Source organism: Amyelois transitella, chromosome 29, assembly GCF_032362555.1.
Source record: "Amyelois transitella isolate CPQ chromosome 29, ilAmyTran1.1, whole genome shotgun sequence".
NCBI classification, from domain to species: domain Eukaryota; kingdom Metazoa; phylum Arthropoda; class Insecta; order Lepidoptera; family Pyralidae; genus Amyelois; species Amyelois transitella.
In genome coordinates this window covers 2,498,481-2,513,958 of record NC_083532.1, presented here as the reverse complement: position 1 = coordinate 2,513,958, position 15,478 = coordinate 2,498,481, and the positions used below count along the sequence as shown (strand labels likewise).

At 38.4% G+C, this 15,478-nt stretch overlaps 1 protein-coding gene across 1 annotated transcript in view; it reads right to left on the bottom strand.

Moving 5' to 3' along the window:
* Positions 1 to 15,478, bottom strand: part of LOC106129494 (uncharacterized) — a 73,408-nt gene that overhangs the window by 24,331 nt on the left and 33,599 nt on the right. Inside the window, exons 12-29 of the mRNA XM_060952816.1 lie at positions 15,106 to 15,202; positions 14,388 to 14,483; positions 13,699 to 13,821; positions 13,095 to 13,175; positions 12,031 to 12,135; positions 11,144 to 11,301; positions 10,438 to 10,567; positions 8,818 to 8,939; positions 8,087 to 8,232; positions 7,452 to 7,593; positions 6,378 to 6,464; positions 4,655 to 5,308; positions 3,713 to 3,778; positions 3,126 to 3,170; positions 2,708 to 2,725; positions 1,949 to 2,118; positions 876 to 1,024; positions 338 to 454 (exon numbers count right to left, since the gene is read on the bottom strand). Coding sequence (XP_060808799.1) covers positions 338 to 454; positions 876 to 1,024; positions 1,949 to 2,118; positions 2,708 to 2,725; positions 3,126 to 3,170; positions 3,713 to 3,778; positions 4,655 to 5,308; positions 6,378 to 6,464; positions 7,452 to 7,593; positions 8,087 to 8,232; positions 8,818 to 8,939; positions 10,438 to 10,567; positions 11,144 to 11,301; positions 12,031 to 12,135; positions 13,095 to 13,175; positions 13,699 to 13,821; positions 14,388 to 14,483; positions 15,106 to 15,202 — 2,506 coding nt within the window. The remainder of the gene's footprint in view (positions 1 to 337; positions 455 to 875; positions 1,025 to 1,948; positions 2,119 to 2,707; positions 2,726 to 3,125; positions 3,171 to 3,712; positions 3,779 to 4,654; positions 5,309 to 6,377; positions 6,465 to 7,451; positions 7,594 to 8,086; positions 8,233 to 8,817; positions 8,940 to 10,437; positions 10,568 to 11,143; positions 11,302 to 12,030; positions 12,136 to 13,094; positions 13,176 to 13,698; positions 13,822 to 14,387; positions 14,484 to 15,105; positions 15,203 to 15,478) is intronic.

Sequence of the window (15,478 nt, the reverse complement as noted above, 5' to 3'; positions counted from 1 at the left end):
ATTACATTCATGTATTAAAAGAACATTACATGATATGTTTACACGTGAAATATTAAAAAACTTAATAAACTACGTAATGATTTGAAAAAACCGTTGTTGGTTTCAAATAACTATCAGTCATCGCCTAACTGTCTTATAAAAATCAGTTTTGAGATTTCGTCAACGTGTTTATCGATATATCATTCGCTGTTGCACACTTAACTTTTGCGTTGTAGTATTTTTATACTGATTTGAATAGGACAAAACATAACTTTTGTTAGACTTCAACAACACTTTAGAACCTAATGTTTGTGTGAAAAAGATAACGGTGTTTAGGTGAAATAGGTAACATACTAACCGATAGCACAAACGAGAAGTTGCGTCAAGACTTGAACCAGCTCCTCTTCGGCCTCGGGACAGCAATCCGGTAACAATGCCATTTGGAACGTGTTCAGAGTGGGGATGGAGTCAACATCTGTGAACAAAAATAACGTAAGTTCACTTCACTTTTTAATATTAAGGCTCCATAGTTCAACAAAACGTTGATTTTGCCAATGTAAAGGTTGAAAAATACACGATGAACCTGACAAGTGACGATATCGTAGATCCGCGTGTAACCTTATATATACCTATACATGGACATCATTATAAGGACGGGAGGACAGTAGTAACTACATAGTTCTATAATACATACATACATACGATCACGTCTTTATCCCTTACGGGGTAGACAGAGCCAACAGTCCTATAATAACGTAAGTTAATCATGTTTTGAAGTCAACTGCAGGGCTTGCCAAGTGACTATTGTTGAGCTGTCATAAAAAGTCATTCATTTCTTGATTTCAATTGACATTTGTTTGAAGTAGTAACAAAAAATAAAAATCTAGAATACTCACCGAAACCTAGCGTCTGACTGAAATTGTGTATGAACTCGAACACTTGCAGGATGTCCGCCATGGCCTGCCCCGGCAACTTGAGGCCGGGGATGCGCTCCAGGGCCGGGAGCGGCTTCTGGTCGGACAATGAGGAGTCTTCTTGTGGCCGTCTGAAAACAAATAAGCTCATTCAGAACATGCGTATCTTATCTATACTAATATTATAAAGCTGAAGAGTTTGTTTGTTTGTTTGAACGCGCTAATCTCAGGAACTACTGGTTCGAATTGAATAATTCTTTTTGTGTTGAATAGACCATTTATCGAGGACGGCTTTAGGCTATATGACATTACGCTGCAACTATTAGGAGCGAAGGAATAATGGAAAATGTGAAAAAAACGGGGGAAATTATTCATCCTTGAGGGCTTCAATGATGACCAAAATAACTATTCCACGCGGACGAAGTTGCGGGCACAGCTAGTCAGTAATAATGACAAAAAGAGTATACTGGCATCCGTATTCTGGATTTCTTCATCGCCTGTTGAGTTGATACTTGAGATAGCGACTATCTAATTAAGTTATCTGTTGTTTATTTTTGGTTTGGATAGGATCTTTTAGATAAAATTAGAGCCTCTCGTTTCTAAGGTCCTCAAACTAAGTTACCCTCCGATCGAATCGAAGACGTTCAATGAAAAATCAAGTCATGAGTAACTCAAACCGACGAACTTTCTGACATTGATGGAAGCGAATGAAAACTAAAAGTGAAAAAAAAAATGTAGATTCTCCCCATCAATTGTACGATTCTACTTTCGTGTTCCATGTATGTACCGTACCGAGTTGCGGCCTCTGTGGCGCAGCGGTAGTACGCTTGTCTGTGACACCGGCGGTCCCGGGTTCGAATCCCGGTCAGGGCACGATGAGAAAAGAACTTTTTCTGATTGGCCTGGGTCTTGGATGTTTATCTATATAAGTATTTATTATAAAATATAGTATCGTTGAGTTAGTATCTCGTATCACAAGTCTCGAACTTACTTCGAGGCTAACTCAATCTGTGTAATTTGTCCCGTATATATTTATTTTATTTTTATTTATGTACCTGAGTTCAGCAAGTAACTCCATCTCTTTCCGCCTCTGCTGCAACTTCTTCTCTTTAGCCAGCAGTCGGTCCAGAAGGTTCTGGTGTTTTCTTCTCTCTCTTTCTTCCCATCGCCGCCTGGAGTCCAATTGGCGGATGAACGTCGTATGCTGTCTTCTTCTTTCTCGTTCCTGTCAGATTGATTACATTTGTGAATTTATTCAAATAGAGAACAGGTTTTTTGAAAATAAAAGGAAATAATTTTAAAACAAAGCGTTTTTTATTAATTTGTCTACGCCAGATGTCAGATAAGAGTGAGATGCCAAAATAAATATTAAGAATTAAAGAAAATTTTGCACATATGCACAGCTCAATTTTACAGAAATGTCTTCCAGTTGTAAATCACAGGTTCGACAAAAGTGAAGTGTTTATCAATACAAAGCAACGCGAATAAAAAATAAAAGTGCCCATAACCAAACTAAACATAAACATAAAAAACTCACAATAAAATAACGAGAGCAAAGATGTAGCATCAATGTGTTAGACATGCAAGCAAGACGGTTACCATGAGTTTTTTTTAATGCGCTTGCTTAAGCCTTTTTTATCCTATCATTATTTTTTCTAGACAATCTTCCAAGCTATTATTAAAATTACCATACATTTTGCCAAGGTCGCTGTTTTATTTTTTCATACAAATAAATTACAGCGCTAGCCAAAAGTAAGAAAAATCATGGTAACCGTACGATAATGTTAAAATTATAAATTATTTGTTTCACCTACCTCCGTAATGTACTTTTGCTGTGGTCCGCACGCATCAATCGGTTGGAAAAAAACAAAAGAAAAATATAACAATCAAAAACCAAACCACACACATCAAGCATTTTATTTCTTGTTAATTAATTTCTTTCTTTCACTTTATCACAGCGTACTCTCGTAGATATTGACTAGAGGTTACGCTTACAAACTACCAGTTACAGTTGGCATGTTATTAAAAAAAATCATCCACAATTCGAAACGAACATATTCAAATAGGGGGTGAAACCGGTTACAAAACCTATATATCTTTTAATATGAACAGTTACTTTTACGTTTATTTCCAGGTGATTATTCATTTTCAAGATAAGTTTTAACACAAACATGTAGTTAGACACAAAACACACACAAACCCATAAACAAAACAAAATATAATGTAACATACCTGTTCTTTAAGCAGCATGGCTTGTTGCCTCTTCAATTCTCGTTCCTGTAACAATATTTTAGGATTGGAAACGATTTAACTATACCGGTTAATTCAGACGTACTTTTTTCATTTCACAATTTTCCGTTGATTAATACGTTACAATAGTGTTGATTGTAACGTATTAATTTAAAGAATACTGAAAAGATTTTGATGATATTCAGTCTGGAAAGGCCTAAAGAAGTAGTAAAGGCTATATAAATACTAATTATCTGTAAATTCTTATAGCAAACCTACATAATAATGCAAATGAAATCATATGAAAAAAAAAGCCGGTAAAAAGAAACTCTTTCCGCAGGATTTTTTGTACTATATATTATTTACATTTTCCTTAGCAGATATAGACATTTTGAACAGTAATCGAAGGAAGGATTAATTTTATGTATAGTAGTTTGATTGGACGTTGTAAAAGTCGACTCATCAACAAAATATTTTGCGGTTTGTAACCAATTAGAAAACAATATTGTGATAAGTGAAAAAAATATGGCATAATACACATCTTTATATTGTTTATGGTGCAATATCATAGACAAGCGTCAAGCACAAACCTGTTGCCTCTTCGCGTGTTCCTCAATCCTCTGCTTTTCTACTTCCTCTTGCTTTTTCCTCTTAGCCTTCAATAACAACATCGAAAGCGGTACAGCAAATTATAATTAAACAGCGACATGGAACAAAAAATTATAGCGTGTAAGATTATAAACTCTATTTAAAAAAGTAGAATACTTTTAATTATTTTTTTTAAAGGTATAAATTATGTTGTAGGAAGCTGTAAATTTGTATTTCTTTTTACTAATTAGACTTTTTTTTATAAATAATTTAAAAAAAATGTTTTTCTAATGAAAAGAGTGTAGTGAAGGAATAAAAAATGTTATTCTCTTTTTCTTGTACTAAGTAATTTAAATAAATTTCTAAATTAAGAAGCTTTCAAAAACTATTGTGTACATTATACTCATAAATATATATAATAATTTAAATAGTCATAAATAATAAGTTAAGCATAAGTGAGATGCGTGCAATTATGCATAATGAAAAGTTAGTATCTAAAATCTTAAAATGAGCGTAGAACTAATTTTCTCTTTTTATTACTATTGAAGGCTCTTTGCAATGAATTTTTTTTCATACCCTCCTAAATTCACATCATTTTATATCCTTTCTTATTTTTTAAACCGTGTTAGAGGCCAACACACTTTTTCATTTTTTTAAGCGGAAACATGAAACAATATAAACCGAGACAATTTCTAAAGAATGGTAGATAACAAGAATTATCAGTAACAATTATAAACTTTTTAATCATTTCAATTGCATACAGCGGCATTTTTTAAATGCGTGAACCATTCGTGTGAGCCACAGATTTAATATACTTGGTGTGAGCAGACAAAGCGGTCTCGACCCTTTTAAAATCCATAGTGCAAACCATAGACAAAATTAGTCAGCCATAGACAAGAGTTAGTGTTACCCGAAAGTTAGTATAATCTTATAACAGTTCTCACCGAACCATCCTTAGCGGGGGGATGGACCGAAATTGATAGCGCTCCATCTTTCCCGACATTAAAAGTTCCTTTAATTTTTTTAGTTATTATATCTGTCAGTATGTCATCGTCTTCGCTTAAATCTATGACGTCTTTCAACACAGATTTAGCATTATCTTTGGGCATAAGACTCAAATTTTGCGACATAAATTCGTTTTTCGCATCTAAATATTTCTGCTCCAAAGATTTAGGGTCCTCACTCTTTTTGTCTTTGGACCAATCACAGCCGTTTATGAACTCAGTGATCCTCGAATAAGATTCGACCAGTTTTTCCAGATTATTCTCTTTCTCCGGTCTGGTTTTATTATTGCTTTTCAATAAAGAAAAGTCTAAGTATTTATCTTTGTTTTTCGGTAGATCAAAAGCTGCTTTCTCAGCGAAATCTTTCATTTTATCTAGTGCGTTGTATTCGTCTTTGAAATGCTCGTAGTTTGTTTTGATCGGCGAGTTTTGCGTGTCTTTCGCGCTGCCAACTGGTATCAAAGATAAGCTAATAGGCGGCATAATTCGCTCTTTACTGGTTTTGGCCGGGCCCATCACCAAATCCGGTACTTTCCACTCATTCCCAGTTTTAACCGGTTCGATGGTTAGCTGCGATCTACTCCTGTTGATGTGCTGTTAAAAACACTTAAAATTCGGTTTCCGTACGGCTTTTATTATCAATTGGATTTGTGACAACATTGTCAACGTTTGTTAGAAACATACCCCCAAAACATAATAAATATATAGATATATAGACACACTAACTACTTACTATGAGCTACTAAGGTGAAAGCGAAAAGGGACTTTATTTTTATAGGCGTAATGGTTCTTTTAGCTTTTGAAGGAGTCTACATACAAATTTATGTGAGCACAATGTTGCCAACCTTCAAATTGATAATAAAATAAAAAACAAACACAAGCACATGATTTAAACACATAAATAAAGGTAAACATTAGTTATAGCCCCTATATCATAGAAAATTATAAGTAAATAAATAAGTCTACATAAACCAATACATAATTACTTACATATGACCAAACAAATAAAATTCAGATTATATGTAGAAGAAATAGAACTAAAAAAGGAAAATACGTAAAAAAGGTGTTATCTTTTTACGGCCCATACTAATTATTTCAAGCAACTAACAGACATTTAAACTAGAAAATTCGTTTTAATGATTGAGACGAAATATGAAATTTAAAAAAATGGCTGTATTTACCATTTGTATCGAAAGATACAATTCTAAAAAACAATTTAGAATGTGGACTGTTTGAATGAAATTGTAACCTCAAGTTATTTCCTTTAAGAAATATATTTCGTTGCACTATAAATCGGGTTTAAGTGAACTATAGTTTTGTAAATCTATCTGTTAGGTATTGCTTAAACATTTTAATTAAAAATACAGGGGCTACAACATACTACTATACAAACTACCTTCACACAAATACAAATCATCATCTTCATCATCCTTCTGGAGTGGAGGAGCTGAGCCCAGGGTCCGCCTGCGACCACGATCCTAAACTAGGTAGGAAAGTACACGAAGCGAGTACCATGAGACCTCTGCAACCATTTCAGTCGAACCTAACATATATTGTAGACCTTGGTGACACAACTAGTTTCCTAATTTTCTTTTGACATATTCAAGCATCGGTTAGCATTCAAACTAATGTACGTACTATGTCTAAAGTAAATGTATATTACCTCGAGTAATTGCGCGCTTCTCGCTTCCTTTTCACGCTTGACCATTTCAGCCTTCTCCGTTCGTTCTATCTCCCTCACTAGTCGGGCCTAGGTAAAGAAAAATGTATATGAAAAAGTCTGAAAATTACGTGTACCTATAGCGAAATAGGACTTTAACAGGACAAATTACACAGATTGAATTAGCCTCGTCAGTAATTCGAAATTTGTGCTACGAGATCTAGGTACTTAACTATATTTTGCAATTAAACCTTTCAATGATTTTGTCTTAGTACCGAAATTAGTGTAAATGCTAACCGTAGTATAAATTAAAAAAAAAAAACAACAAAACACATTGTCTCTCTCTTGGCGTTAGTCAAGCGGTTACATCCTCACCTTCTTGGAGAAGCCCTGGATTTGCCTTGTGACCATGATCCTGGATTGGGTAAGTCAGGTGTATACATGAAGCTACACCCGTCTGACCTAGACATCCTTTGCAGAGGAACTAGTAAGTTCTATGATTCCTAAAATCAAGTATGTGAGCCCGGCGGACCCTGGGCTCGGTCGGAGGCGGTAGGAGGAGCAGTCACTAACATTGTATACCTGGTCGCGGGCCCGCTGCGAGTGGTCGCGTCTAGCGTCGCAGGCGGACCCTGGGCTCGGTTGGAGGCGGTAGGAGGAGCAGTCACTAACATTGTATACCTGGTCGCGGGCCCGCTGCGAGTGGTCGCGTCTAGCGTCGCAGGCGGACCCTGGGCTCGGTCGGAGGCGGTAGGAGGAGCAGTCACTAACATTGTATACCTGGTCGCGGGCCCGCTGCGAGTGGTCGCGTCTAGCGTCACAGGCGGACCCTGGGCTCGGTCGGAGGCGGTAGGAGGAGCGGTCACTAACATTGTATACCTGGTCGCGGGCCCGCTGCGAGTGGTCGCGTGTAGCGTCACAGGCGGACCCTGGGCTCGGTCGGAGGCGGTAGGAGGAGCAGTCAATAACATTGTATACCTGGTCGCGGGCCCGCTGCGAGTGGTCGCGTCTAGCGTCGCAGGCGGACCCTGGGCTCGGTCGGAGGTGGTAGGAGGAGCGGTCACTAACATTGTATACCTGGTCGCGGGCCCGCTGCGAGTGGTCGCGTCTAGCGTCGCGCGCGGCCTGTTGTCTTCTAGCGAGTTCTATGCGTCTATCCACGGGCGGCGGCGTCGGACGGGAGCCGCTCAGGGCGGCTAGTGCTCGGGCTTCTTCCAGTCTGGAAGATATACATACATATAATCACGTCTATATCCCTTGCGGGGTAGACAGAGCCAACAATCTCGAAAAGACTGACAAGCCACATTCAGCTGTTTGGCTTAATGATAGAATTGAGATTCAAATAGTGACAGGGTGCTAGTCTGTCGCCTTAAAGAAGAATCCCAAGTTAATAAGCCTATCCTTGAGTCGCCTTTTACGACATCCATGGGAACGAGATGGAGTGGTCCTATTCTTTTTTTATTGTTGCCGGAACCACACGGCACAGACTTCATCTAATAAGAATTGATATATCTTGTAAAATGCATCTATTTGGCTAAGTACTCGTTTAAACAAAACGCTCAATATTTTTTCCGGTCTATAAGGTATTTTCAATCGCATTTGAAGATGGCATTAGACTAGAAGTTACTTTCTAAATAGACAATGAATTAGCTCAAATATATTTGTTTGTCTTAAATGGTGGTCATTCCACGCTACCTAGAGTTTGCACTTACCTCTTAGTGATTTCAGCCTCGTTGAACAAAGTAGGCTCTGTCAACTCCGTTCCGTTGGCCGGCTGTATGTACTCGCCCAGTACGGTGCGAGAATTGAAATTGAAGTTGTCCGCCGTCAGCGGCGGGCACGGGTTCGATTCCAAGTACTGCAAAAAAAAGTATTCTTTCATACATTCATATAATCACTTCTATATCTCTTGCGGGGTAGATAAAACAGTATTGAAGGACTGACAGGCCACATTCAGCTGTTAAAAAACAATATATTATTTAAAACTATTTTTTTTTATTTCTGGTTTATTAGACCCTGGTTTCCAACAAAATATCTCGCTCATAATAGTACGAGTGCCGTGTGGTTCCCGGCACCAATACAAAAAAGAATAGGACCACTCCATTTCTTTCCCATGGATGTCGTAAAAGACGACTAAGGGATAGGCTTACAAACTTGGGATTCTTTTTTAGGCGACGGGCTAGCAACCTGTCACTATTTGAATTTCAATTCTATCTAAAAGCCAAAAAGCTGAATTTGGCCTTACGTCTTTACAAGACTGTTGCTCTGTCTACCCCGCAAGGGATATAGACGTCACCATATGTATGTATAATAAGTACTAGAATAGCGGGTGCTCTGATAGACTCAACCAGGCCACTGTTATACTTCGTAGCCAATAATCTTATATTTCTACCAAACATAAGCCAAGCCAATCTTTAAAAAAAAAATTACAAATTAAACTTACCGCAACCACTTCCTGTGTGCTCTTGAGATTCGGCGAGGACTGCTCTGGTGGGGTGTACGTCACGTCACCGCGAATGCTGCAGTTCCTCGAGAGACCCTTAATGACGGTCACTCGCTTCCAGCCTGGAACAAAATAATCTATGTTATTTACCTAGTTTATGTCGTGTGGTTCCCGGCACTAATACTAAACAAAATAGGACCACTCCATCACTTTCTTCGATGTCGTAAAAGGCAACTAAAGAATAGGGTTATAAACATGGGATCCTTCTTTTGAGCAACCTGTCTCTATTTGACTGTCAATTCTATCATTAAGCCGAACAGCTGAATGTGGCTCTGTTTACCCCGCAAGGGATATAGACGTGACTTAATGTATACTTATTTACCCTGTAATTTACAATAAAATGGACCTCATATCGCTTACCACTAGGCATATAGTAGTAAGAGAGAGATAGTTGGTGGGATATCTCAGGGTATTTGATAGATAGATAAAACTCTTTATTGCACCATAAGAGTAAAACATACAAAACAGCACAAAGCAGATATAGATGGTACAAAGGCGGACTTATCGCTAAAGCAATCGCTTCCAGTCAACCTTTGGGTGGAAGGAAACCAAACAGGAGATTGGCGTTGGGGCAGAGCGAGACTAATAAATGTTTAAATATAATAATATACACACAGAATATATATATATATATGTAATACATATAAATACATACAAATACGGATAAATACAGATAAATACATAATAATAACATATTAAATTGATTGACTAAAAATGGTATAATAGTTCTTTTCGCCGTGTGGTTCCCGGCACCAATACAAAAAAGAATAGGACCACTCCATCTCTTTCCCATGGATGTCGTAAAAGGCGACTAAGGGATAGGCTTGCAAACTTGAGATTTTTTTATTTAAGGCAATGGGCTAGCAACTTGTCACTATTTGAATCACAATTCTATCATTTAGCCAAATAGCTGAACGTGGCCTATCAGTCTTTTTAAGACTATTGACCGCCTCTGTGGCGCAACGGTAGTGCGCTTGTCTGTGACACCGGAGGTCCCGGGTTCGAATCCCGGTCAGGGCATAATGAGAAAAGAACTTTCTCTGATTGGCCTGGGTCTTGGATGTTTATCTATATAAGTATTTATTATAAAATAAAGTATCGTTGAGTTAGTATCTCGTAACACAAGTCTCGAACTCACTTCGAGGCTAACTCAATCTGTGTAATTTGTCCCGTATATATTTATATTTATACTAGCGGACCCGACAGACTTCGTACTGTCAAAAAGATTTGTAATATGACAGTTTTTTGTTCCTATCTATTAGACCTACATTGCTTAGACAACAGTGAACTTTATACATTAGCAATAAAGCTCAAATTGACTGTACGTATTAGTGAGAAAACGTTTGTATGGGATAAAGAAAAGGACTGTTTTTAAGGTTTTCCAGGCAATTATTTGGTATTTTTTCGCCGTAAAAACCATCCTTGAGCTTCGACGAATATTAAAAAAAAAAGTATTGGCCAAATTGGTCCAGGCGTTCTTGAATTATGCGCTTACCAACACATTTAGCGATTCATTTTTATAGGTATATATAAGAAGATATATTTGGCGATGACACTGACCTAAGGCGAGAGGCAGCCTCAGCTGAGCGTCGGTGAGCCGCGGCTCGCTGGTGTCCGAGTCCGAGGGGCTGTCAGACGGGCACTCCGAGTCCGTGCTGGCAGATTCTCCGAGTAACGCCTTCAGTTTCTCCTGGAGAGAGATATTAAGCTGTTAATGAATTGGTAACAAAAAAAAATGTAATGAATCGGTATATATGTACGAATGTATCTTGATCAAATTAAGGACGTCCTGGTAAATGGTCAGGTCAAGAGTACGAACATGAGGATGAATGAAAACAGGTTAACTAAGCAGATATACAAGGAGAGTGTGGAGGGAAAGGTCGGAGTGGGAAGACATAGACGAACGTAACTTGATCAAAAATAAGGACGTCCTAGTAAAGGGTCGTAAAGAGAGTTATGGATGTTGATGAAACGGAGGATATATGCAGTGATCGTGGCAAGTGGAAAGAGGTAGTATCTGCCTATACCTCCGGGAAAGAGGCGTGATTTTATGTATGTATGTATGAATCGGTATAATAATTCTATATTTATCCAAGTTCTGTGTAACAAGCTATTTGTAGTCTTTGAAAAATTTAAAAATAACATTCAAGTAATAATGAGCCATTGCGACAACTCTTGCCCCTCTTTCTAGTTTCTTTGATCAGCCTTTACAAATCGAAACTTAAACACCTCATTTCTCATCATCAAAACACAAAAAGGTGCTTACCAAATCACATTCTCCAAGTAACTGCTGTGCTAACGCGGGGCGAAGTCCTAGGGCTCTGGACTGCGCAAGGAGAGACGCCACAGTGTTCTTCTTGGGCTTGCTGACCCCGCGCCCCAGGTTCCGTGGTCGGCCTTCACGATTCGGCCACGCTGGAACCGCTAGGAACATTACAACTTTGATCCAGTAAAACATGGGTGAAATAATTTAAACTAATACTATACAGAGAAAAAGTTTTTATACAGATTTTGTTAAATGTTATCAGGCCAAATAAATTGATTGACTAAAAAAAGACTTCTTCACTGGTTTTGATGAGATCTTCAACTACACCTACGTGACGTAGTAAACTGAACCAATTTTGATAAAATTTAACACTTTTTAATCAGCAAATTTCCACCGGAGTGAATATCCAATAAAAATATGATAATATATTTTTTACACATTTTATTTCATCAATATTACCATAGGTTTACAATCTCACATACATACATAGTCACGGTTATATCTCTTGCGGGGTAGATAGAGCCAACGGTTTTGAAAAGACTGAAAGGGCACGTTCAACGGTAAAGCTCTATGATGGAACTGAGATTCAAATATTGACAGGTTGCTAGCCTTTTATAAGTCTCTCACTAAGTCGCCTTTTATGACATCCATGGGAAAGATATGGACATGTTCTATTCTTAAGTGTCGTCAACCACACGGCACTACTACACTTACAATGTGACACTTATTCAATAGTAATTATTGTAATATTAAAACTAAAATAAACCTAATTAAAGAAGAATTAATTATTTTAACAATTTATCAAAAAAAAAAACAAAATTTTGTTGCGTACCTATCATTAAAATAAGAAACAAAATGTTCTCAATTAGATAAATAAATAAACATACATTCACTATCCTCGCTGCCACTGGACTTGGGCCTCGGCGAGTCGGCCACCTGCGTGTTCAACTCCGGCGCAACGCGACGGGGCTTCGCGCCCGGCTTGCGACGCGCTGGAATACAAATCAATGTTACAACATACATACATATGGTCACGTCTATATCCCTTGCGGGGTAGACAGAGCCAACAGTCTTGAAGAGACTGAATGGCCACGCTCAGCCATTTGGCTCAACGATAGAATTGAGATCCAACCAGTGACAGGTTGCCAGCCCATCGCCCAAAAAAGAATCCCAAGTTTGTAAGCCTATCCCTTAGTCGCTTTATACGACATCCATGGGAAAGAGATGGAGTGGTCCTATTCTTTTTTGTATTCGTGCCGGGAGCCACACGGCAACGGTTACAACATCTACTTGAGACAAGTATTGTTAATTTAATCTACTTGCTACTTGAAACAAGTATTGTAAATCTTACATTAATTCACCCATCCTTTCTTTCGAATACAAATTGTGAAAGAAAATCTGTTTCACAAGTCAAAAAGATGTTACAGTCAGTTCAGTGGTTTACTGTGAGATGCCTTCAAAAGTCGTAGACGACGCGGCGCGGGCGCAAGGCGTAGGAGAAAAGGCGAGGCGCCATTTTGAATTTCCTTAAATCTTGCACAGCTCTAAAGGTTCATCGTCCAGCACAAAATTTCAATAAAAAATCGATTCACCCAAATTTTACTTCTATAATTTTACATACATACATAAAATCACGCCTCTTTCCCGGAGGGGTAGGCAGAGACTACCTCTTTCCACTTGCCACGATCTCTGCATACTTCCTTCGCTTCATCCACATTCATAACTCTCTTCATACAAGCTCGGCTTCTATAATTTTAATTAGGTAATTACTAGTTTGAGTGGGTATACATGATGTATGAATGTAAAGGCGTAAACCCCCGCGACTCGAGTCTCACTAACGCGTGTGCCGCGACATCGCCTCGATTTACCAGTGTGCTATATCCTTTATTCATCAAAACTGCGGTTTATGACTACGCATGTTCTAGTATAGAAAGGCGTAGAATAAACTTACATATCCTGTCGTTGTTTGACGCGCTGAGTGAACTGCTTAGTGATGTTAGTCTGGACAACGCATCTGATGCTTGTGAACTCGCTGTTAAAATCAATCGATCAATTAAAATGTGTACCCCTTTTGTTACTGAGTAATTAACTTAAAGACAAATACACAACCCAAAAACCACTGTATCTACATTACAGGTTTTATTTAGCCCTTTTTCTAAAAGAAAGAAATTAACATCCATACATACATATAATCACGTCTATATCCCTTGCGGGGTAGACAAGCCAGCAGTCATGAAAAGACTAAACGGCCACGTTCAGCTGCATGGCTATACGATGGCATTGAGATTCTAATAGCGTCAGGTTGCTAGCTCATGGCCAACAAGAGTAATCCTTAGCTTATAAGCCTATCCCTTATTCGCCTTTTACGACACCCATGAGAAATATTTGGAGTGGATTGGTTCTAAAGTAGCCGAAACCACGCGCCACTTGTTCAAAATTAAACCTTGGAAATTTACTGCTAATTTTATTTCTCTCTTTTAGCCCACAGAAAAGAGTAAGAGTATCATAATTAACCCTTATAACTATGATATATATAATTAATTTTTATAATTTACCTGGCGTAGGTTTGAGTGATAGATTGAGAGGGGCGTCTTCATCTTGTGACGTTTTAGTGCCGAGGTCCAATGGGGCGTCTTCTGAACTTGAATTAGCTTTAGTGCTTAGATTTAAGCCGGCATCTGAAACAAAGATTAGTATTTATTTGACGTCAATACAGCATAAAAAATGTACTATTTGGTATTAGTCATATTTTATTAAGTTGTCCCGCCTTTTCCTGTAGATTTTTGTTATAAGCGACGAAAGGATATGTATATTGAAAGGGTCTACCAAGTACAGTTACTAATAGCTTTGGTCCTTCGAGCCGGATTTAACTACAAGTGTAAAGATGAAAGTACGCGTACCATTGCGTAGTTGTTAGGCTGGATCGTTGTGTATACGTATAGGTAAAAGTCCGCTCTAGCAACACGAGTTCAGTTACTAATATTTTGGTCTTTAAAACTGGATTTTGGTTACAATTATCTTAACCAAAGAAATGTTAACACGCATTTTTATGATGTACTGTGGTCTGTGGAGGATTGTTGTGTGTGTGTGTTCTGTTACTTGCAGGGGCAGTAGAGCTAGCTAACTGCCGCTTCCGCGCGGCTAAGATAGTTCTATCATTGTTGGTCCTTCGAGCCGGATATTGGTTTCACGTATTCTCTACAAGATTTGTCTATATAGTTATGAAACCCTTGAATATGGTTACCTGCGGCGGCGGTAGAGCCCGCTAGCTGCCGCTCGAGCGCGGCGAGGCTCACTCCACTCTGACTAGCGATTGTTTGAAGCAATTCGCGGGATATGCCTGTATACAAAACGATTCATTACTTAAAAATAAAAAATAATATCAATCACAATTTATGTAGAGTGTGACGAATCACATATAACAAGCGATACAACAATAAAGTGTTGAGAAAAGCTGCTTTATTACAAACACCTTTAAGTCGTTATTGTATGAAGTATAAGATATAATCTGATCTTAGTGCAAAAATATTGTCATAAACTTGAGATCCTTCTTTTAGGCGATGGATTTAGGTCTGTCTTTCCCCTAGATATGCATATATATTTTTTTATCAATTTAATGAGATTTGGCCGCTCCATCAAGTGTTAATGAGATTCATGGCCCTACATTATTACATACATACATACATAAAATCACGCCTCTTTCCCGGAGGGGTAGGCTGAGACCTACATCTTTCCACTTGCCACGATCTCTGCATACTTCCTTCGCTACATCCACATTCATAACTCTCTTCATGCAAGCTCGGCGGTTTCGGGTACTTTTGACCTGACCCTTACCAGGACGTCCTTATATAATTATTATATAATTGAAATAATCATGGCATGGTAGAAATTGCAACGCGGGCTTCTCTCTAAACAGGTAAGGATGTAACCAGGATTATAACCAGAAGTAAAAAGATGGAGACCTGCATAATCCGCGAGGTTAGGCGACGTGGACAGCGAATGCGACCTGTCTCTAGAAGGTAGCCGGATCACTTCCACTGACGACCGGGACGGGTCCTCCTAGGAAACAAACAAACAGACAAAAATACATTAAAAAAACATACGACTTTTCTTTCAGTAAGAACATACATACATACACGTATTTATCCCTTACGGGGTAGACAGAGCCAACAGTCTCGCAAAGACTGAAAGGCCACGCCTATGATAGAATTGAGATTCAAATAGTGACAGGTTGCTAGCCCATCGCCTATAAAAGCCTATCAGTCACTATTTGAATCTCAATTCTATCATTAAGCCAAATAGCTCAACATGGCCTATCAGTCTTTTCAAGACTGT